The sequence below is a fragment of the Natator depressus genome, chromosome 12, assembly GCF_965152275.1.
Source record: "Natator depressus isolate rNatDep1 chromosome 12, rNatDep2.hap1, whole genome shotgun sequence".
NCBI lineage: Eukaryota > Metazoa > Chordata > Testudines > Cheloniidae > Natator > Natator depressus.
In genome coordinates, this window is record NC_134245.1 from 902,760 (window position 1) to 926,439 (window position 23,680).

The window sequence follows — 23,680 nt, forward strand, 5'->3', positions numbered from 1 at the left end:
CATTACCCCACTGTGCCTAGAGGGGTGGGACGCCGCTCGGCTACGCCTCCCGCCCTGACACTCTCGCAAGCGCAAGTGCGCCCCCCGCGGGCGGAGGGCGCCGCACCAGCTCTGTGTCTCAGAAGCTGCTCCACGCCGGGGGGGGGCCCTGCCCCGCTTGGTGGCAGCGCTACAGAGCCGATCGGCCGCGTGGGGCCTCAGGCTGCAGGCACTGTCCGCAGACCTGGCCCCGCGGGTCCTCCAGCTTTGACCGGCGCCTCCCTCCGCTGCAGACGTGAGCGGAGAGCGGGGCGGGAGCGGGCTCACAGCTCCTCTCAGCCCAGGGCCTGGCCACCCCCGCCCAAGTGCTGCCCGGGGAGGAGGGTAGGGCAGGTAATTAACTGGCCACCTATTTTTAAGGCAATAAGGGGAGCAGCAGAGCTGGCTGGCGCGGGGCCCTGTGTGTGTTATCAGCCTACGAGCATTTGTACAATCGCGGCTTGGAAACAGACTGTCTGAATGGTGCGGCTCTTGCCGAGCGGCAACTGCAGAGACAGTGGCTAATTCAACCTCAGGCCCCTTTAGCAAGGTGGGCCAGTGTCATTATTCCCAAAGGAAACAGGAGCGGAGAGGCAAAGTCACCTGCCCATAGCCTCTGAAGGAGTCAGCGACAGAGCTGGGCACAGAACCCAGGCGTCCGGCTCACGGCCACCTGCTTTAATCCACCGGACCCCACCCCCTTCCCGGAGCTGGGCACAGAACCCAGGCGTCCGGCTCACGGCCACCTGCTTTAATCCACCGGACCCCACCCCCTTCCCGGAGCTGGGCACAGAACCCAGGCGTCCGGCTCACAGGAAAGTGCACAGCTGTCAGGGCTGACGAGTCCCTAGGAACTACAGCCCTCACAGATGTACGGTGCCGACGGGGGCAGGGCGGCCGGCGCAACACATGCTAGGACGTATTGGTCCCAGCAGCCGCCCGGTGCTTCTTTCGGACAGAGCGCCGCCCAGCGGAAAAGCCATTTCCGCATCCCGCTATCGCCGGATGTTCCGTCCCTCCAAGTGCCCCTCGAGACGCTCTAGCCCCCCAGCTCTATGGTGCCCCCAATCGCAAGAGGGCGCTCTAAGCGTTCCAACGCGTGGCTGTATGGTACCTCTCCCACGGCCGCGAGCGCCGGAGGGCGCTCTAGCCGGTCCCCCTTGATTCTGTAGCTTGGGCGCGAATCGCGGAGGGCGCTCTAGCCCGCGTTGTCACGTCTCTCTGGTGCTGAGTGGCTAGCTTGGAACCGGCGGCGCCGGCCGTCAGCATGTCGGCCTCGGAGGAGTATTCCTCCGCCGAAGACGAGGACTATGTGCCCTCAGGTGGGGTGGGGAGCCTCCGCGCACAGCGCCCCGGCCTTGGGGAGCTGCGCTGGTGGGGGAGGGGCATGCATTAGGGGCTAGGATGGCAGAGGGAGGGGTGGGGGGGCTGCGCTGGGGCATTGGGGGCTAGGATGGCAGAGGGAGGGGTGGGGGGGCTGCGCTGGGGCATTGGGGGCTAGGATGGCAGAGGGAGGGGTGGGGGGGCTGCGCTGGGGCATTGGGGGCTAGGATGGCAGAGGGAGGGGTGGGGGGGCTGCGCTGGCAGAGGGAGGGGCATTGGGGGGCTGCGCTGGGGCATTGGGGGCTGTGATGGCAGAGGGGGGGTGGGGGGGCTGTGCTGGGGCATTGGGGGCTGTGATGGCAGAGGGAGGGGAGGGGGGGCTGCGCTGGGACATTGGGGGCTGTGATGCAGAGAGAGGGGCGTGGGGGGGATGCGCTGGGCATTGGGGGCTACGATGGCAGAGGGAGGGGCGGGGGGGCTGTGCTGGGGCATTGGGGGCTGTGATGGCAGAGGGAGGGGCATTGGGGGGCTGCGCTGGGGCATTGGGGGCTACGATGGCAGAGGGAGGGGTGGAGGGGCTGCGCTGGGGCATTGGGGGCTAGGATGACAGAGGGAGGGGCGTGGGGGGCTGCGCTGGGGCATTGGGGGCTGTGATGGCAGAGGGAGGGGTGGGGGGGCTGCGCTGGGGCATTGGGGGCTAGGATGGCAGAGGGAGGGGTGGGGGGGCTGCGCTGGGGCATTGGGGGCTGTGATGGCAGAGAGAGGGGCGTGGGGGGGGTGCGCTGGGGCATTGGGGGCTACGATGGCAGGGGGGGTGGGGGGGCTGTGCTGGGGCATTGGGAGCTGTGATGGCAGAGGGAGGGGCATTGGGGGGCTGCGCTGGGGCATTGGGGGCTATGATGGCAGAGGGAGGGGTGGGGGGGCTGCGCTGGGGCATTGGGGGCTGTGATGGCAGAGGGAGGAGAGTCGGGGGCGCATTGGGAGGCTGTGGGGGCTGTACTGGGGGCCCCGAGGGCAGCTTTTGCTGGAGTAATAACAATAACTTAGATCTTATCCAGGCCTTCTCGTGGGTAGATCCCGGAGAGCTTTATAAAGGAGGCCAGTAGTTCGTTGTGTTCAAGAAGCCACATGAGCCCTGTCACAATCCCAAACCGTGGCCCAGAGCTCTTGCTGGTAGCCGAGGAGGGCCAGATGGACTCCTGGCTGCTGTAAAGGGTGTTGTTCTGTTGCTCTGTTCTTGGCCAGCCTCAGATTTTTTAGTCCTACAGTTATTGCCTTCAGCACCTCTCTTTGTTGCTGGTCATAACTCTTCAGAGCAGCTGCAGAGTGAAATTGGCTTGTTTCTGGTCAGTTTTCATTGTTGCCCAGGGCATTCTGAATAGCCTCTATGAGTCAGTTTCATTCTGCAGTTGCCCAAGGAAGCTCTGAGCACAAGTAGAGGTAGTCTTGTCTGCGGACTCAGGCAGGTATCACTGCATCATTACACTTGGTTCACATCCGGAAGGATTTCTTGGCAACCATAGTGGCTAGAAACTTACTTTTTTAAAAACAAAAGCTCAGATTGTGCAGAGTGAGGGTGTACACCAATAATGAGATCTGCAAACAGCGTGCAGAGCATCACCTGCAACTCCAAGGTGAACTAGTCTCCATGTGCATCAGCATTTATATTGTGGTAGCGCCAAATAAGCTGATGTTTTAGGGATCATCCATACTGATAAGATGTCTGTCACCCCCTGCCCTGTAACTTGGAGATGCCTTGGTGCCGTGCGGCTATGGTTCAGATCCCTGACTTTAAGCATATGGTCTCACCTTGGTCCTCACCAATCTCGTTACTTCTGGCAGGGTGACCCCAACAGCTTGGAGTCTCCCCAAATCCATCTTCCAAGAGTTCTTAATTACCAGATACTCAGACCATTCTCCTGTGATTCATCAGTTCTGAAGGTGTGAAACCAGCCCTCCAGTTATCAGTTCATTTTGGTGTATACGCTTCACACAGTTTGCACACCAGAACCTGCATGGGATAAAATTAAAACCAAAAGTTTATAGAATCATAGAATATCAGGGTTGGAAGGGACCTCAGGAGGTCATCTAGTCCAACCCCCTGCTCAAAGTAGGACCAATCCCCAACTAAATCATCCGAGCCAGGGCTTTGTCAAGCCTGACCTTAAAATATCTAAGGAAGGAGATTCCACCACCTCCCTAGGTAATGCATTCCAGTGCTTCACCACCCTCCTAGTGAAAAAGTTTTTCCTAATATCCAACCTAAACCTCTCCCACTGCAACTTGAGACCATTACTCTTCGTTCTGTCATCTGCTACCACTGAGAACAGTCTAGATTCATCCTCTTTGGAACCCCCTTTCAGGTAGTTGAAAGCAGCTATCAGATCCCCCCTCATTCTTCTCTTCTGCAGACTAAATAATCCCAGTTCCCTCAGCCTCTCCTCATAAGTCATGTGTTCCAGACCCATAGTCATTTTTGTTGCCCTCTGCTGGACTCATTCCAATTTTTCCACATCCTTCTTGTAGTGTGGGGCCCAAAACTGGACACAGTACTCCAGTTGAGGCCTCACCAATGCCGAATAGAGGGGAATGATCACGTCCCTCGATCTGCTTGCAGTGCTCCTACTTATACAGTCCAAAATGCCATTAGCCTTCTTGGCAACAAGGGCACGCTGTTGACTCATATCCAGCGTCTTGCCACTGTAATCCCTAGGTCCTTTTCTGCAGAACTGCTGCCTAGCCATTCGGTCCCTAGTCTGTAGCAGTGCATGGGATTCTTCTGTCCTAAGTGCAGGACTCTGCACTTTTCCTTGTTGAACCTCATCAGATTTCTTTTGGCTCAGTCCTCTAATTTGTCTAGGGCCCTCTGTATCCTATCCCTACCCTCCAGCATATCTACCACTCCTCCCAGTTTAGTGTCATCTGCAGACTTGCTGAGGTTGCAATCCACACCATCCTCTAGATCATTAATGAAGATTTTGAGCAAAATCGGCCCCAGGACTGACCCTTGGGGCACTCTGCTTGATACCGGCTGCCAACTAGACATGGAGCCATTGATCGCTACCCTCTGAGCCCGATTATCTATCCAGCTTTCTATCCACCTTATAGTCCATTCATCCAGCCCATACTTCTTGAACTTGCTCGCAAGAATACTGTGGGAGACCATATCAAAAGCTTTGCTAAAGTCAAGGAATAACACGTCCACTTGCTTTCCCCTCATTCACAGAGCCAGTTATCTCATCATAGAAGGCAATTAGGTTAGTCGGGCATGACTTGCCCTTGGTGAATCCATGCTGACTGTTCCTGATCACTTTCCTTTCCTCTAAGGAAACTTCAGAATTGATTCCTTGAGGACCTGCTCCATGATTTTTCCAGGGACTGAGGTGAGGCTGACTGGCCTGTAGTTCCCCGGATCCTCCTCCTTCCCTTTTTTAAAGATGGGCCCTACATTAGCCTTTTTCCAGTCATCCGGGACCTCCCCCAATCGCCATGAGTTTTCAAACATAATGGCCAATGGCTCTGCCATCACATCCGCCAACTCCTTTAGCACCCTCGGATGCAGTGCATCCGGCCCCATGGACTTGTGCTCGTCCAGCTTTTCTAAATAGTCCCGAACCACTTCTTTCTCCACAGAGGGCTGGTCACCTCCTCCCCATGCTGGGCTGCCCAGTGCAGTAGTCTGGGAGCTGACCTTGTTCGTGAAGACAGAGGCAAAAAAAGCATTGAGTACATTAGCTTTTTCCACATCCTCTGTCACGAGGTTGCCTCCCTCATTCAGTAAGGGGCCCACACTTTCCCTGACCACCTTCTTGTTGCTAACATACCTGAAGAAACCCTTCTTGTTACTCTTAACATCCCTTGCTAGCTGCAACTCCAAGTGTGATTTGGCCTTCCTGATTTCACTCCTGCATGCCTGAGCAATATTTTTATACTCTTCCCTGGTCATTTGTCCAATCTTCCACTTCTTGTAAGCTTCTTTTTTGTGTTTAAGATCAGCAAGGATTTCACTGTGAAGCCAAGCTGGTTGCCTGCCATATTTACTATTCTTTCTACACATCGGGATGGTGTGTTCCTGCAACCTCAATAAGGATTCTTTAAAATACAGCCAGCTCTCCAGGACTCCTTTCCCCCCCCCATGTTATTCTCCCAGGGGATCCTGCCCATCAGTTCCCTGAGGGAGTCAAAGTTTATTGACAGGTTTCAGAGTAACAGCCGTGTTAGTCTGTATTCGTAAAAAGAAAAGGAGTACTTGTGGCACCTTAGAGACTAACCAGTTTATTTGAGCATGAGCTTTCGTGAGCTACAGCTCACTTCATCGGATGCATAGCATATCGTGGAAACTGCAGAAGACATTATATACACACAGAGACCATGAAACAAAACTTCCTCCCACCCCACTCTCCACTTTACCAGCAGGAGAGTGGGGTGGGAGGAAGTTTTGTTTCATGGTCTCTGTGTGTATATAATGTCTTCTGCAGTTTCCACGATATGCTATGCATCCGATGAAGTGAGCTGTAGCTCACGAAAGCTCATGCTCAAATAAACTGGTTAGTCTCTAAGGTGCCACAAGTACTCCTTTTCTTTTTTCTTTTTAAAGTTTATTGAGTAGAAAACCTACAGACTCCAAGATGAACTAGTTAGGGAAAGCAAACATGCACAAGTTATAAAGAAAATAAACATATAGATGCAACCCTCAGGCTTTATACTTTTCTATTGGATAGAATCCCTTGTCTAATACAAGTTACCTATTGTCTTTTAATAGCTTTCTGGCGCTCCCACTAAGCTGTAGGGGGGATCTCAGGTTCATGGGTAGCTTCCCGTTGAGAAGCTGTGCCTCAGTTTCTAGATGATCAGCCTCCCTTCCAAGCCTCTTTTTAAAAGGCTTTTTCCTTTGTTTAATTCTCCTGGGTCTGGTCTACACTACAGAGTTAGGTCAACAAAGGCAGTTTACATCAACCTAACTCTGGAAGTATCTACACTAAAATTTTACTCCCACCGACATAACTGACTCACACCACTGACTTAACTCCTCCACGAGCGATTTAGAGTCAAGGTTGGTGTAGTTAGGTCGACACAGTGTCAGTGTAGACACTGTGTTGCTTACATCGACTGTTACTGGCTTTCAGAAGCCATCCCACAATGCCCCACACTGTGACAGTACAATTGACATACACCACCAACACAATGAGGAAAGTGTAGGCACGCACAGCAGATGTAATTACTGCAGCGGCTGTATGCCGATGTAAATTAGATCAACTTAATTTTGTAGTGTAGACATGCCTAGATTATGATTGACTCATGGTTATTCAGATTGGGGAAATTCCCTCTTGACATGATACCTGAGGATGTCTCATTGTCTTTCCATTAACTCAAATGGTCCATCATTGTCTTTTCCTGGGCTGGATAATGAATGGGTATTTGCAGGTGGTTTAATGTAAACAACTTGTTTGGGAGGTGCTCCTCCCTGCTTGACTGCTACTCCACTTTGCTGTGATTTGCAGCTGAAGCTTATGAGTCCAGTTTTCTATATACATAAATATGTAAATTAATCACAATGGTCTGTTTACGTATCTAATAATGACTATTAGGTTAGAACTTTCCAAACTCTCATAAGAGATCTTACTTGATGTATTTATATAATATGACGAAGTATGCAACCAGTCGGTTTAATGGCTTATGTTTTGGATTTAAACTTTCTGTTCTCACCTTTGTGTGTCTGGACATTGATTATCACATAGGCCAACTAGGCTGAGGCCCAATTCTGCTAGGTGCTGTGCAAACAGAGTAAATGTCAGAGTCTAAAAGACAAGTCCTAACAGGTTAAGACAAACAAGTGGCATGAGCACTTCCCTCTGAAGCCTGACTTATAAGGAAGCCTTTGAACACAGTATGCCTATAGCTTGTTTCACCAGCATGCTTTCAGTGGGCAGGCCAAGGAGAAGGTTCCACTGGCAAGACTTGGATGTGCCATATACTTATGATTCTAATTTTGGCAAATGGGTTGTTTGAAATCATTTTTTCCTGTGGCAAGAGCAGAATCGTCTTTGTTTTCCTTTGTTTCTTGGGTGATTATGGGTCCTGCTGCTGTGTGGTTCCAGGTGAGGAGTACAGTGAAGATGATGTGAGCGAGTTGGTCAAGGAAGACGAGGATGAGGAGAAACCATACAAAGAAAAAGGCAAAAAAAGTTCCAAAGGCACTGTGTGCAGGTAAATGCCAAATCCATCCCACCTTAATGGGATCATAACTGGTCTGTCAGTGGCTTCATTGCTAAGCCACTGGCATCAGCTGCAATCGCCCTCCCTCACTTCAGTTATGAAAATGCAGTGTAGTTTAAGCTTTGCTCTTTGGTTAGTATTAAAGGTTACCTGCAGAGACAGTACAAAAAGTGCCAAACTTATAAGGGAAGATTCTAAAAGAGCATTATCTCTGTTCTTCAGACAGATGTAGAGACAGAGGTTAGATGATTCGCCCTAGGCCATGCTGGAAGTCAGTGTCAGAGCCAGGAATAGAGCCCAGTTCCTGACTTCCAGGTCCAGGCTCTTTCCTCTAGAACAGTGGCTCTCAACGTTTCCAGACTACTGTACCCCTTTCAGGACGCTGATTTATCTTCTGTACCCCAAGTTTCACCTCACTTAAAAACTACTTGCTTACAAAATCAGACATAAAAATACAAAAGTGTCACATGACACTATTACTGAAAAATTGCTGACTTTCTCATTTTTGCCATATAATTATAAAAGAAATCAGTTGGAATATAAATATTGTACTTACATTTTAGTGTATGGTATAGAGAGCAGTGTAAATAGGTCATTGTATGAAATTTTAGTTAGTACTGACTAGTGCTTTTTTTAGTTAATACTCACTAGTGCTTTTTATGTAGCCTGCTGTAAAACTAGGCAAATCTCTAGATGAGTTGATGTACTCCCTGGAAGACTTCTGCATACTCCCAGGGGTACGCATGGTTGAGAACCACTGCTCTAGAATGCTAACTTCCTTACCCAAGTTTTCCAGCCTTTGTAGCATCGGCTTTTGCCATATAATGGAGCATTTAAAGAGATTCTCTGAATCTTGCCCTTCAACTTTCTGACCAGTGTGGGGTTCTGGCTCAGTGTCTCCCCTTGAAGGTAAATGGAAGCCTCATGGTTAGAATCCAGCAGTCTGTAAATACAGAATCGTTAAGTCACTTCACCCATGCTCATGTTTCTACTGGTGAGGCTTTGCCCTATCTCAGCATTTCTGTTGTCATCTGTTCCCAGGAAAAGGGAGAGAGGAGGCCTCTTGTTAGTGCCAGGGGAAAGAGAGGAATCAAAGGATCAACAAAGTGACAGTGAGGAAAAAGAGGAGGCCGACAGTCTAAGGCAGGTGAAAGGAAGCAGAGCGGAGGAGGAGGAGAAAAAGAAGAAAGAGGATGCTCTGTGGGCCAGTTTCCTCAGTGATGTGGGGCAGAAATCTAAAGCACCGGCTGCTGCTCAGCTGACCAGTCCACAGACTAATAAGGTAATGGAGAAACCTGGCTGGGGCAGTTTTTATTATATGGAGTGGGGGAAAGAATCCAGAGGGTTAAAATCTGCAGATGGTGATGAATAGTTGTAGTTAGTATTGAGTGTTGGGTTGAACAGCAAAACAATGGATTCCTCCTATCCCGAATGTGGCCTTGCAAGGCATGGGTGTCAGAAATGGGGTTGAGCTCTTGTCACAAGGTACAAGGCCTATCTCCTCACTGGCTTTGGCATGGACGCTCCATCTAGCCTGTTGCACTGGCTAAGAGTTGTGAAGTCCTGGCTAAACCCTTCTGTATGGTGGTGGGATGGGACGGTCTGGTCCAGCATGGGAAGGAGGGGAACTGGAGCTGCCAGCTGCCAATGGCTTGTCAGGTTCCTGTTAAATGTTGGGCAGGTTGACTCCTTCTACCGTGGGCTGCATACAGCTGCAGATGGCAAGTGTAATTTGCATGAATACTTCTAGTGCAGCACTGTTCCTCTTTGGTTATGTGTGCATTTCAAAAAGGGAAGATTAGGAGGAGGGGAAATACAGGGTGTAAACAGGGACGGCTCTACCAATTTTGCCTCCTCAAGCAGTTGGTGCCAAATTGCTGCTGCCGCAACAGGGGCAGAGCTGCCACTGACTTGCCGCCCCCTCCACCCCCCCCCCCCCCCCCGAAGAGCCTCCAAAAGCTGCCGCGGGACACAGACTGCTGCCCCATTCTCAATGCCGCCCCAAGCACCTGCTTGGAAAGTTGGTGCCTGGAGCTGGCCCTGGGTGTAAAACATACCAATATCCTTCACTTCCCCCTGCAATCTAGGGTGTCCTGAAGATGCCACATGTTTGGATTGTCACTCTGAATGAAAGGGGATCTCATCTCTGTGATGGGTTGGATCACAGAAACCCCTGGGGCTCCCACCTGATGTGCCAAGAATACTTCTGCCCCTGCTTTTCCTGTCAGTTTGGTGTCAGCACCTTGTCTTGTTGAGCCAGACACGCCAGTCTGCTCCAGCACAGACCCAGGGTCTGAACCACATGCCCCAAAGCTGCAGACTTAACTGAAAACAGCTTAAGAAATGTTCCTGTCTTTGACACTCAGATGCCCAACTCCCAGTGGGGTCCAAACCCCAAATAAATCTGTTTTACCCTGTATAAAGCTTATATGCTTGTTTGCCCTCTGTAACACTGATAGATATACGCAGCTGTTTGCACCCCCCCCAGGTATTAATACATACTCTGGCTTAATTAATAAGTAAAAAGTGATTTTATTAAATACAGAAAGTAGGATTTAAGTGGTTCCAAGTATAACAGACAGAACAAAGTGAATTACCAAGCAAAATAAAATAGAACACGCAAGTCTATGTCTAATACAGTAAGAACTCTGAATACAGATAAAAACCTCACCCTTAGAGGAATTCCAGTAAGCTTCCTTTTACAGACTATACTCCTTCTAGTCTGGGTCCAGCAATCACTCACACCCCCTGTAGCTATTGTCCTTTGTTCCAGTTTCTTTCAAGTATCCTTGGGGGTGGAGAGGCTATGCAAAGTTCAGCTCCAAGATGGAGTTTTGGAGTCACATGAGCAAGTCACCTGTCCATGCTTGATTCAGAACTTACAGGTGGCAGCCGTGGTTCACATGCTTCCTTGAACGTCCTCAGGTAGACTTCTTATGTGGATTGGAGCCTTACAAGATTCATTGCCCTTTAAGTGTTTCTTGATTGGGTACATAATTTGCACATTCCTTTCTCAAGAAGCTGACCAAATAAATGCTCTACTAAGGCTGCCTAGAAATCAAGCCAGTATTCATAACGTCGAATACAAAAATGATACATGCATACAAATAGGATTAATAGATTCAGTAGATCATAACATTTACATAGATATGTTACAGGGCATATGTAGCATAAAACATATTCCAGTTATGTCATATATATATATATATATTCATAAGCATATTTTCATGGGGCACCATCACAATCTCCCTGCTGCCTTTCTTCAGGGTGGTGCTTTTTAACATAAACTGCTTGGTTGTGTAGTCTCTGACCCAACTGTCCTTCTCTCCATGGCAGAAGTATGACATTATAAAGTCCATTGATCTTGGATCCTTTGGTCAGGATATACTTTGTTGTAAACATTTCAGCACAAGAACCTGAATGTGAAACTAACTAGAACTACTATTAACATAATGAAATTGACTAATCCAAGTGGTTTGGCACTTACTGGTAGCTGGTCGCATGGAGCTAGCTCCCCCGGCTTTCAGCTGCTAAATTGCAATACAAAAATCCTTAAAATACATTATTTTCCTAATATCACTTTTTCATGTACTTGAAGACAATAGGAATGAACAGGAGTCAGTGAGGGCACAGTTTGCCCCCAGAACCTTGAGTAGAAGTGGTGGTGAGTGAGAGGAAGGAACCCAGATTGACTCTCAGATCCCAGTGTGAGTGTACAGGGCTGGCAACTAGAAAAAACATTTGTAAACTTGAGCATACGTGCACTGGAGTCATTGAGAGACCCTAAACACTGATCCCCACAAGGCCATTTATACAGAGCCACCCTTCAGAATATAGCTGCATCTGAAGGCTCCAAAATGGCTTCAGTTGTATAATCCTTGGTTTTCATTTGCTCATAACTTTTAGAAAAAAAATCTCCAGTTGGATTGAAATCTTCATGCTTGTCCTCCCCCCAAAGGTAAAGTAGTGCCTGTTGAACATTTGAGTCTCTTACATTCAGGATAGTTTTAAAAATAAGATGGTGAAAAAAAAATACACTATTCTGATCGCTGCTTTTTTGCAGGCTCATTGCTAAAAAATGACTGGACTTTGAAAGTTCCGCATGCAGTTAATTCTCAGTATAGAGCCTGGGCTAGATTTGGGAAATCTTGGTTTAGAATTTCTTAAAGTCATGTCTGCTTTTAAATGTATGGCACATGTACAGTGGATAGAAAACAAAGTGTTACATGCGTGCTTGAAAAGTTTGCAGTTGTCATTTGTGTGCACCATTGTAAATTGCAGTTGTTCCTGACTAGGGGAAGTGCCTGACCAGAAGCTGACCCACTACCTGGTAGCTAACAATCTGGAGACTTCTTTAAAATGAATTATAATAGTTAGCTAAGGCAATTAAATGCAAAAACCAGTGTTTATATAAGGATGAGAAATCAGTCATCAGAAAATTCTCAAGAGCTCTACTGCAACAGGAAAGTAACCATTATGTATAGATGTATTTTCTCTTTGTTTTTCCTGTTTAAAAGCAAACTTTAGTACATTGCTTTTAGTTGATGAAAGGTTATGGGACAGGTGAGTGTAATTTGGTAGTAGAAAGCTTAATTTGGAATTTCCAGATGCTTGCCTAATTTCTGAACTTTATACTGATGCTAGTTTTTGCATTCGGTCCCATAAAAGGCAGCCCTGGGATTCTTTGGGCTTTTCTGCTGGGTGTGCAGAAGAGTTTGAGGTTCTAATCCTGGCCCTGCAATGAGGGTTAGAATCCAAGTGGCGAATTTAAATCTGGCAGCTGAGCCACTAATCTCCTTTGCCGTTATTGTGGGTGACTTGCTCTGGATAGTGACCAGTGGAGTCAGGATCTGAGCTGTAAAGCCAGTGCCACCTGACTGATGGGGTGGTCCGTAGGCCACTTGACATAATTAGGTGGTCTCACTGCAGGATTCAGTTTCTTTGATTTGTTATTGCTGTGTTTCTCAGACTACAGCAGAGAAGAGTTCGAGCAAACTCCAGGAAGAAGCAAAAGAGCCAGAGAAGCCAAAAGACATGGCAAAAGTGACAATCACCAAAGTGTTTGATTTTGCAGGTGAAGAGGTCAGGTGAGTTTGCCTTGAGCTGGTATGTCCAAGTTATTGTATGTTGCCTTTGGAAAATGAGTGGCTAGAACATCTGTCTTCCTGCTAAAATGTTGGTGGTGCAGAACAGTGCTAGATGTTCCTTCTGTTCTCACTGTGCTGTTCTAGTTCCATAACTGACCATGGACAACTCTTGTAATGCAAATTGTACTGCAGTCCACTGTGGCTCTAATTTCAGAGTAGCAGCCGTGTTAGTCTGTATCCGCAAAAAGAACAGGAGTACTTGTAAAAAGAAAAGGAGTACTTGTGGCACCTTAGAGACTAACCAATTTATTTGAGCATAAGCTTTCGTGAGGTACAGCTCACTTCATCGGATGCGTACTGTGGAAAGTGTAGAAGATCTTTTTATATACACACAAAGCATGAAAAAATACCTCCTCCCACCCCATTCTCCTGCTGGTAATAGCTTATCTAAAGTGACCACTCTCCTTACAATGTGTATGATAATCAAGGTGGGCCATTTCCAGCACAAATCCAGGGTTTAACAAGAACGTCGGGGGGGGGAGAGGAAAAACAAGGGGAAATAGGTTACCTTGCATAATGACTTAGCCACTCCCAGTCTCTATTCAAGCCTAAGTTAATTGTATCCAGTTTGCAAATTAATTCCAATTCAACAGTTTCTCGCTGGAGTCTGGATTTGAAGTTTTTTTGTTGTAATATCGCAACTTTCAGGTCTGTAATCGCATGACCAGAGAGATTGAAGTGTTCTCCGACTGGTTTATGAATGTTATAATTCTTGACATCTGATTTGTGTCCATTTATTCTTTTACGTAGAGACTGTCCAGTTTGACCAATGTACATGGCAGAGGGGCATTGCTGGCACACGATGGCATATATCACATTGTTGGATGTGCAGGTGAACGAGCCTCTGATAGTGTGGCTGATGTTATTAGGCCCTGTGATGGTGTCCCCTGAATAGATATGTGGGCACAGTTGGCAACGGGCTTTGTTGCAAGGATAGGTTCCTGGGTTAGTGGTTCTGTTGTGTGGTATGTGGTTGCTGGTGAGTATTTGCTTCAGGTTGGGGGGCTGTCTGTAGGCAAGGACTGGCCTGTCTCCCAAGATTTGTGAGAGTGTTGGGTCATCCTTCAGGATAGGTTGTAGATCCTTAATAATGCGTTGGAGGGGTTTTAGTTGGGGGCTGAAGGTGACGGCTAGTGGCATTCTGTTATTTTCTTTGTTAGGCCTGTCCTGTAATACAGATTAACACGGCTGTTACTCTGAAAGGAGTACTTGTGGCACCTTAGAGACTAACAAATTTATTTGAGCATAAGCTTTCGTGGGCTACAGCCCACTTCATCAGATGCATAGAATGGAACATATAGTAAGAAGATAGATATATATATACACATACAGAGAACATGAAACGGTGGAGTAAGGCTAATTAATTAAGATGAGCTATATCAGCAGGAGAAAAAAACTTTTGTAGTGATAATCAAGATGGCCCATTTAGACAGTTGACAAGAAGGTGTGAGGATACTTAACATGGGGAAATAGATTCATTATGTGTAATGACCCAGCCACTCCCAGTCTCTGTTCAAACCCAAGTTAATGGTATCTAGTTTGCATATTAATTCAAGCTCAGCAGTTTCTTGTTGGAGTCTGTTTTTGAAGCTTTTCTGTTGCAAAATTGCCACCTTTAAGTCTGTTACTGAGTGTCCAGAGAGGTTGAAGTGTTCTACCGTTTTTTGAATGTTATGATTCCTGATGTCAGATTTGTGTCCATTTATTCTTTTGCGTAGAGACTGTCCGGTTTGGCCAATGTACATGGCAGAGGGGCATTGCTGGCACATGATGGCATAGATTACATTGGTAGATGTGCAGGTGAACGAGCCCCTGATGGCATGGCTAATGTGATTAGGTCATATGATGGTGTCACTTGAATAAATATGTGGACAGAGTTGGCATCAGGCTTTGTTGCAAGGATAGGTTCCTGGGTTAGTGTTTTTGGTGTGTGGTTGCTGGTGAGTATTTGCTTCAGGTTGGGGGGCTGTCTGTAAGCGAGGACTGCTCTGTCTCCCAAGATCTGTGAGAGAGAGGGGGATCAGGTGACACATGAAGTCTTGTTAAAGACAAGACACCGGGGTAGTAGCACCTTGCTGCTAGCCAACCCCCTTATAAAGCTGACAGACTTAGGGCTGGACTAGTGGGTTGTTTTACACTGGGTGTGCTTTGAGGAGCTGGTTCTCTTCAAAGCCTTCCATGAGCAAAGGCCTGACTATCTCTTGGACTGTGTCTCCTTTCACATCTCTGTGAGAGTGCTGGGATCAGCAAGTAGGCTGCAGTTGAGGGAGCTTAGGACAAAGCTCATAGAATCATAGAACTGGAAGGGGCCTCAAGAGATCTTCTAGTCCAATCACCTGCGCTCATGGCAGCACTAAGTATTATCTAGACCGTCCCTGACAAGTGATTGTCTAACCTGCTCTTAAAAATTTTCAATAATGGAGATTCCACAACCTCCCTCGTCAGTTTATTCCAGTGCTTAACTACCCTGATAATTAGGAAGTTTTTCCTAATGTCCAACCTAAACTGCCCTGGTGCTGCAATTTAAGCCCATTGCTTGTTGTCCTGTCCTCAGAGGTTAACGAGAACAGGTTTTCACCCTCCTCCTTGTATCAACCTTTTATGTACTTGAAAACTGTTATCTTGTCCCTTCTCAGTCTTCTCTTCTCCAGACTAAATAAGCCCATTCTTTTCAATCGTCCCTCACAGGTCGTGTTTTCTAGACCTTTAATCATTTTTGTTGCTCTTTTCTGGACTCTTTCCAGTCTGTCCACATCTTTCGTGAAATGTGGTGCCCACAACTGGAAACAATACTCCTGTTGAGGCCTAATCAGCGCAGAGTAAAGCAGAAGAATTACTTCTCATGTCTTGCTTACAACACTCCTGCTAATATATCCCAGAAGGATGTTCACTATTTTTTTTTTGGTGGAACAGTGTGACACTGTTGACGCACATTTTGCTTGTGATCCACTACAACCCCCAGTACTCTGTGGTACTCCATTCTGCAGTACTCCTTCCTAGGCAGTCATTTCTCATTTTGTATGTGTGCAACTGATTGTTCCTTCCTAAGTAGAGTACTTTGCATTTGTCCTTATTTGAATTTCATCCTGTTTACTTCAGACCATTTCTCCAGTTTGTCCAGATCATTTTGAATTTTAATCCTATCCTTCAAAGCACTTGCAACCCCTCCCAGCTTGGTATTGTCCACAGACTTTGTAAGTGTGCTCTCTATGCCATTATCTAAATCAAAGGTGGGCAAACTACGGCCTACGGGCCACATCCGGCTCGCGGGAGCGTCCTGCCTGGCCCCTGAGCTCCCAGCCGGGGAGGCTAGCCCCCGGCCCCTCCCCCGCTGTCCCTCCTTTCTTGCAGCCGCGCGGGCAGCACGGCTTGTGCCCGCCCACCTCCCAGGCTTTCCAATAAGCCTGTCCTGTCACTCTGAGCTGCATGGTAAGGGGGCATGGGTTGGATAAGGGGCAGGAGGTCCCAGGGGGTAGTCAGGGGGCAGTTGGATGGGGAGGAGGTTCAGGGGAGCAGAAACCAGGAGACAGGGAGCAGGGTGGGGTCCCGGGGGGGTCCTGGGAGGGGGGGATAGGGAGCAGGTGGGAGTTGGATAGGGGGTGGTGTCCTGAGGGGGGGCAGTTAGGGATGGGAGTCCCGGGAGGGGGTGGTCAGGGGACAAGGAGTGGGGCGGGGGGGGGTTGGATGGATCTGGGGGCCTGTCAGGGGCGGGGGGTGTGGATACAGGTCAGGGCAGTCAGGGGACAGGTAGCAGGGGGGTTGGATACGGGGTGGGGTCCCGGGGGTGGTGGTTAGGGGACAAGGAGCAGGGGGGGTTGGATGGGTCGGGGGTTCTGAGGGGGGCAGTCTGGGGGGCAGGAAGTGGGAGAGGACGGATAGGGGGCGAGGGCCAGGCTGTTTGCGGAGGCACAGCCTTCCCTACCCAGCCCTCCATACCGTTTCGCAACCCCGATGTGGCCCTTGGGCCAAAAAGTTTGCCCATTCCTGATCTAAAGCATTAATGAGGATGGGGATAATGGTAGTGGGGGCAGGTTTCTCCGTGCACAGTGATGGAACATCCTTCTGTGGAGCTTAGTCGTTGGCCATCTTCAGAGCACAAGGATAAACTCGATACTTTGCTTAGGCCTTCCCTCAATGAGGGATGCTGGCAAATGGCTTGCCAGCCCCTTCCCCACGGAATTCAGCCACCTTGCAGGATGATGTGTCAGGAAGTGCGGGGCATTTGGTCATAGTGGGACAACAATGATGACGCTTACTCCTTATTTTGAATGCTTAGATGCCACAGTGAGAAGCATGTTAGCAATGCCCGAAGTTAGTATTGAGGAGCATTGGCTGCCCTGGGTTGGTGAAACTTGCATAATGGCTGGCTGGATTATGGCCTGGTAAAGATAATGATGTTGGCAACAGAACAGAATTGTCACTCTGCGTAATAAGACAAAATGCTGATTTCTAACCTCATGAAAAATTAAAACGTATGGAATTGAATTCTCCACCAGGGGGAGACAAACCCAAGCAATAACACCCCAGTGTTATCCAAGAAGGGAGAGGGAAACATAGATAAACTGCTCCCAGTGACATTGCTTTTAATTATGGGTGATGAGCGATATGGAAAGACAGTGAGCCGGTCACGTAACTTGGACCTATTTCTCAATGGAATTAGTACTGTTGAAATAATAGATACCTTGTATTTTCTGAAGGTAGCACCTTCTGTTGGAGAATCTCAAAGTGCTATTCATAAAAATGAGGTAAGCCTCCCAATTGCGGTGCCTCACTTTTCCTGTGTATAAAATGGAGATACTGACCTACCTTCTGGAGGGTGGGCAGGGGACTTTCCCAAAAGCATCTGTTGCAGAGTCACAAAGAGAACCTAGGTGCCCTGACTCCCAGTCCTCTACTCTAAATGCTAGGTTCCATTGCTTCTCTCCAGGACTGTTTTAAGACTTGAGCCTTTGCATATATCTTGACTTTAGCAAAGCTTTTGATACGGTCTTCTACAGTATTCTTGCCAGCAAGTTTAAAAAGTATGGATTGGATGAATGGACTATAAGGTGGATAGAAAGCTGGCCAGGTTGTCGGGCTCAATGGGTAGTGATCAATGGCTCAGTGTCTAGTTGGCAGCTGGTATCAAGCGGAGTGCCCCAGGGGTTGATCCTGGGGCTGGTTTTGTTCAACATCTTTATTAGTGATCTGGATGATGGGATGAATTGCACCCTCAGCAAATTCGCAGATGACACTAAGCTGAGGGGAGAGGTAGATACACTGGAGGGTAGGGATAGGGTCCGGAATGATCTAGACAAATTGGAGGATTGGGCCAAAAGAAATCTGATGAGGTTCAACAATGACCAGTGCAGAGTTCTGCACTTAGGAAGGAAGAATTCCATGCACTGCTACAGGCTGGGGGCCGACGGGCTAAGCAGCAGTTCTGCAGAAAAGGACCTGGGATTACAGTGGATGAGCAGCTGGACATGAGTCAGCAGTGTGCCCTCGTTGACAAGAAGGCCAATGGCATACTGGGCTGGATTAGTAGGAGCATTGCCAGCAAATCGAGGGAAGTGATTATTCCCCTCTATCACCACTGGTGAGGCCATACCTGGAGTATTGTGTCCAGTTTTGGTCCCCCCACTACAGAAGGGATGTGGACAAATTGGAGAGAGTCCAGCGGAGGGCAACGAAAATGATTAGGGGGCTGGGGCACATGACTTGTGAGGAGAGGCTGAGGGAACTGGGGTTATTTATTCTTCAGAAGAGAAGAGTGACGGGTGATTTGATAGCAGCCTTCAATTACCTGAAGGGGGGTTCCAAAGAGGATGGAGCTCGGCTGTTCTCAGTGGTGGCAGATGACAGAACAAGGAGCAGTGGTCTCAGGTTGCAGTGGGGGAGGTTTAGGTTGGATATTAGGAAACACTATTTCACTAAGAGGGTGGTGAAGCACTGGAATGCATTACCTAGGGAGGTGGTGGAATCTCCATCCTTAGAGGTTTTTAAGGCCTGGCTTGACAAAGCCCTGGCTGGGATGATTTAGTTGGGGATTGGTCCTGCTTTGAGCAGGGGATTGGACTAAATGACCTACTGAGGTCTCTTCCAACCCCGATATTCTATGATACGTACTTATTTCTTACCTGCGCATATGAGAAATAGAAGTTCAGATGCAGTTGTGCTCTTAAATGAAAAGAGACTAATCAATGACACTGCAGGTTGCCAGTTAAAAAACCCACGCTGCTACTTGGATAAAGCGGCTTCTCAGCCAAATGAATCATTGCAGAGCCATGTTCCCACTCAGTTACCAAAGTAATCTTTCCTCCCTTCACATCACACAAAGGTCTCGTATTCAGGATACAGCCTAATTAGAGGTATAAGAGGTTTGCTCACCAAGAAACTATTACTGAATTTTTCTGAAATCTGTGGGGTGTGGATCTGCAGTTGCTATTGCTGATTCAAGTCTCTTGTGCATATAGATGGGTATGATAAGTGTATAGTTTAAAGGAGGACTTTGATTAATAGGCAAATGTACCTTGTAGGTTTTCTTAAGAACACGAGTATTCCATAGGTGGAAGAGTGCTTAAGCATTAATGCCTTTAAAGCAGGGATTGTCAAAGGAGCCTGGCAGAATTAGGTGAACTTATTCTCCTTTGACAATCCTAGCCTTAATTTTTTTCTCTTGTCCCTCAGAAAAGAGCATCTTGCTGAACGGCAGGAGAGCACTGTGAGGGAGACAAGGGTGTTGTGAGGGTCTCCAGGCATGAGATCTCTCCCTAAATCTTTCTTGAGCATTTGGAGGGTGCCCATTACCACAATAGCTAGGTCTTGCAAAATGGATGTGAAAATTTTCACTTCCCTCTCTCACCACGTTGATAATAATTTCGGGGAGGAGGAGGGATTGGGCAGGATTCTTTTATTCCTGCCTGTCAAAAGGAGTGACATGCCCTGGGGGAATAGAATTTAGCAAGGGTGCTCAAATACTGAGCTCAGGGCTTTAAACATCAATATCCACTCATTCCAGCTACAGTTTTTTAATATTACATGCTGAATGCCCTACATTAATTTAAGACCTCTTTTTCCTGCAGGTGCTGCTTTTCTGGCAGCCTCCCACTCTTCAGCAATGGGCTCATCTCCAGGGGGTCTGTCGGTGAAATGAGTTCAGTTACTAATTAAACTGTGACTTCTTTCTAGAATAAATCAAATCTGGGGAGTTGGTGTAATCTTGGTGTAATCCTGCAAACCACCAAGGTTACCTTACTTTATATTGTTTAAAGCAAGCCCTGTATCAACAAGTCCCCAAAACTCAGGGTGGCTCGAGATAGACCAGCAGGGCAATGCCATCCATAGCTTGTGGCGATGTTCTAGTGGCATGCAGCTGATTCTTAGCTCCTTGGAACATCTTTCTAGTCTCCTGTCCCTGTTTTTATGAATAACCATGCCTGAAGCTCCAGCCATTCTGGCATCGGAGTAATTGACACCTCAATCCCCCAGCTACTTGCATCTCAAAACATGCCATTCTGCAGGCTGCCAGTAAAGATTCCATGAACCATGGCTTGAGAACCACCCCTGTGAACACCCATCTGAACAGTGCTAGGTTGGGGAGCTGGGGGCATTCTTTTCTTTAAAGGAAAATGATGTTGTTTGTGCACAATGATAGCTTATAGAAAGGGCCTGAAAACCAAACACTGGATTTTTCTTCCGGGGAGAAAGTGTCTGTTATGCTGCTTTCTAAGTGGGCTGAGGCTGCATTTTGGGAATGGTTCCTTTTTTGAAAGCTGTAGAATTTAGATCAAGATTTAAGCCTGGATAGTTTTGAGGTACAGATCTCAATGGTCTTTTCTTGAAACTCTTACTGCCTAGGAAACCATTTAGTTTTATTCTTATACAGATACAGAGAAAACACATCTAATCTGCAACACAAGGTGTTTAATACATAATCACCCCAAGCTTCCTAGGGGATGGGGTGGGGAAGGCACCTCTATGTCCAGCCCATTGTGTCATGTAGGATTTTCCATGATCCCAGGCCCAGGAGAAACCACCCTTTTCTATATTAGATTAATTAATCTAATTAGACTAGGTCTGCTGTTGGATCACCCTTGCTAGTTTAGAGAAGCTTCTTAGTAAGTTCAGAATATTAAAAATGCCAAATAAAGGACCAAGTTTATGGCCTACTCTGTTTTCTAAATTAATAGTTTACCTATTGCATTCAGAGCTGAAGCTTCTCAGTCTTGGAATTATTATGATCATTCCTCGATACCTGATTTCCATTTCTCCTTGGCACCTATTCCCTTGTTCTGACACACTCTCTGCTGCTCATTGTCAGCTTTTCATGTCCCTTTTGTGTGTAATAGGCACAGAGTAGCGGGCAATTGTCGCACAGAGAACTGTAAATCGTGGACAGTGGGAGCAATTCGCAAAGCCTGTTTACCTCTCAATGAAAGTTCAGTGTCATCTCGCACTGGGTGGATAGAAGGCCTTTTGAAGCGCTCTGCTTTATGAACTTGCCTCATGATGCAAGGCATGCGGCTGCATTAATAAGCAGCAGTTCTCTGGTGCCAGGGGCTTTTATGTGTAACTAGACTATCGGGATGCTTGTGTTCTGTTTGGCTGCCCCAACTTCTGCGGCTCTTGTCCTTTCTGTCAATTACTGCTGGGCACTGGGTGCAGAAACCAATCTCCAGCTGAAAGAGAGCTGATCCTCATCCAGAATTGCAATGAAACTGACCTAGTGTGACTGGAGCTGGCCCATGGATCCACGCTATCACTGCAATGTGTCATGGGCCAGGTTAGAATCCAGGCAGTGGGGGGGGAGGGGTCAGAACAGAAGCCAGTTCTAATAATGATCAGAAACAGGGAACTAATCTGATAGTTCATTTCAGAGGACATTAATTACAGAGAGGAAGGATTGTCTAGTGGGCAGGGCACTTCCCTACCTTACAAGGGCAGGAGGGTAACTGTATTGAGAGATTGTGAGGTGCTCACAGACTATGGTGATAAGGGCTGTAAAAGTACCTTCAGTAGAGTTGATATCCATGCAACTAGAGACATGATCTGGATTGACCTGCCTAGGCTTTGGAGACCAGCTTTCTTGACCCTTGGCTCCATCCCTTTGAGTTTCAGCCACCCAGCCTCCTTAACTTCTCCAGGCTCCCCACCACCGCCACCACTCCTCATCCTGTTCCCAGTCACGCATTTGTTTTAAATAGTGCACGCATGTGGGCTATCAAAACAACTGCCTCCCTTAGCTTCCCAGTGGACACCCCACATTCAGCTGCCCATGAATGCGCACCCACACGAGACAAGCCAATCAAAAGAACAAATGAGTATCCTGCAGGTCCCCAGTCATTGCAGTGGGCAGCTACCCCGCTTCATTCCATGCACCAGGTGGCTCCATGCAAGATTATAAACAGCAGCAGTCACTGTACCCTCAGCAAGGAGTGGTGCCTGCTGGATCCAGAGGAATTCCAGAACAGGCGGGACAAAGTGCTCAGTGCTGCCCAAGGCTGCCCCTTCCTTGTGATGAGTGCCCGGGTCTCTGAACCACAAGGGCCAGATTTAAGCAATGTGTTCCCTGCAGTTGATTCCTCTTCCTACCTTCGCGGAGGTGCTCGCTGTTGACTTTGTGGAATGCAATTAGAATACATTTGTATTGCCCCTTGAGTAGTTCTCTTCCCACCCTTACCCCAAGGGACTCATCCTCCTTGACAGATGGCTCCGTCAGAGAAGCTGTCAGGGTTCCCTCACAACTCTGAATTCTGGGGTATAGATGTGGGGACCCGCAGGAAAGACCCCCTAAGCTTATATTCCACCAGCTTAGGTTAAAAACTTCCCCAAGGTACAAATTCCTTTCCTTGTCCTTGGACGGTATTGCTGCCATCACCAAGTGATTTAAACAAGCATTCAGGGAGGGGCCACTTGGAGCCCTATCCCCCCCAAGCCCTTTCACCCCTTTTCCTAGGGAGGCTTGAGAATAATATACCAACCAATAGGTTAACAAAGTGAGCACAGACCAAATCCCTGGTTTTTAGGACACTGAAAATCAATCAGCTTCTTAAAAGAAGAATTTTATTAAAAAAAAAAAAAAGAAAAGAAAAAGAATCACACCTGCAAAATCAGGATGGAAGATAACTTTACAGGGTAAATAAAAAGATTTAAAACACAGAGGATTTCTGTCTGACTCTGCTTCCCAGTTACAAAAAAGGAATAAAATTACCTCTTAGCATAGGGAAAATTCACAAGCTAAAACAAAAGATAATCTAATGCATTTCCTTGCTATTACTTACAATTTCTGTAATTTTAGATGTATTATTTCAGGATCTTTTAGGAGCTGGTTTACCTGTTTGGTCTCTCTCTTTGTCCCAAGAGGGAACCAAAAAAAAGAGAGCACAAACAAACCCCCTCCCCCTGACTTGAAAGTATCTTCTTTTCCCATTGGTTCTTCTGGTCAGGTGCCAACTTGGTTAATTGAACTGTGTCATAAATATAAAGGGAAGGGTAACCACCTTTCTGTATACTGTGCATTAAAATCCTTCCTGGCCAGAGGCAAAACCCTTTCATCTGTAAAGGGTTAAGAATCTAAGATAACCTCGCTGGCACCTGACCCAAAATGACCAATGAGGGGACAAGATACTTTCAAATCTGGAGGGGGCGGAGAGACAAAGGGTTCCTGTCTACCTGTGTGATGCCTTTGCCGGGAACAGATCAAGGATGCAAGTTCTCCAACTCCTGTAAAGTTAGTAAGTAATCTAGCTAGAAAATCCGTTAGGTTTTCTTTGTTTAATGGCTTGTAAAATTCGCTGTGCTGGAGGGAATGTATATTTCTGTTTTTGTGTCTTTTTGTAACTTAAGGTTTTGCCTAGAGGGATTCTCTATGTTTTGAATCTGATTACCCTTTAAAGTATTTACCATCCTGATTTTACAGAGGTGATTGTTTTACCTTTTCTTTAAATAAAATTCTTCTCTTAAGAACCTGATTGATTTTTCATTGTTCTTAAGAT

At 47.4% G+C, this 23,680-nt stretch overlaps 1 protein-coding gene across 4 annotated transcripts in view; it reads left to right on the forward strand.

The window, feature by feature from the left end:
• The first annotated feature begins 1,180 nt into the window (after positions 1-1,180).
• Positions 1,181-23,680, forward strand: part of CFDP1 (craniofacial development protein 1) — a 126,925-nt gene continuing 104,425 nt past the window's right edge. The window contains exons 1-4 of one of the 4 annotated variants that reach the window (XM_074969049.1): positions 1,181-1,340; positions 7,440-7,548; positions 8,599-8,839; positions 12,526-12,644. In XM_074969049.1, the coding sequence (XP_074825150.1) occupies positions 1,286-1,340; positions 7,440-7,548; positions 8,599-8,839; positions 12,526-12,644 (524 nt within the window). In that variant the 5' untranslated portion in view covers positions 1,181-1,285. The remainder of the gene's footprint in view (positions 1,341-7,439; positions 7,549-8,598; positions 8,840-12,525; positions 12,645-23,680) is intronic. The other 3 variants (XM_074969051.1, XM_074969052.1, XM_074969053.1) reach the window with 3 other exon arrangements.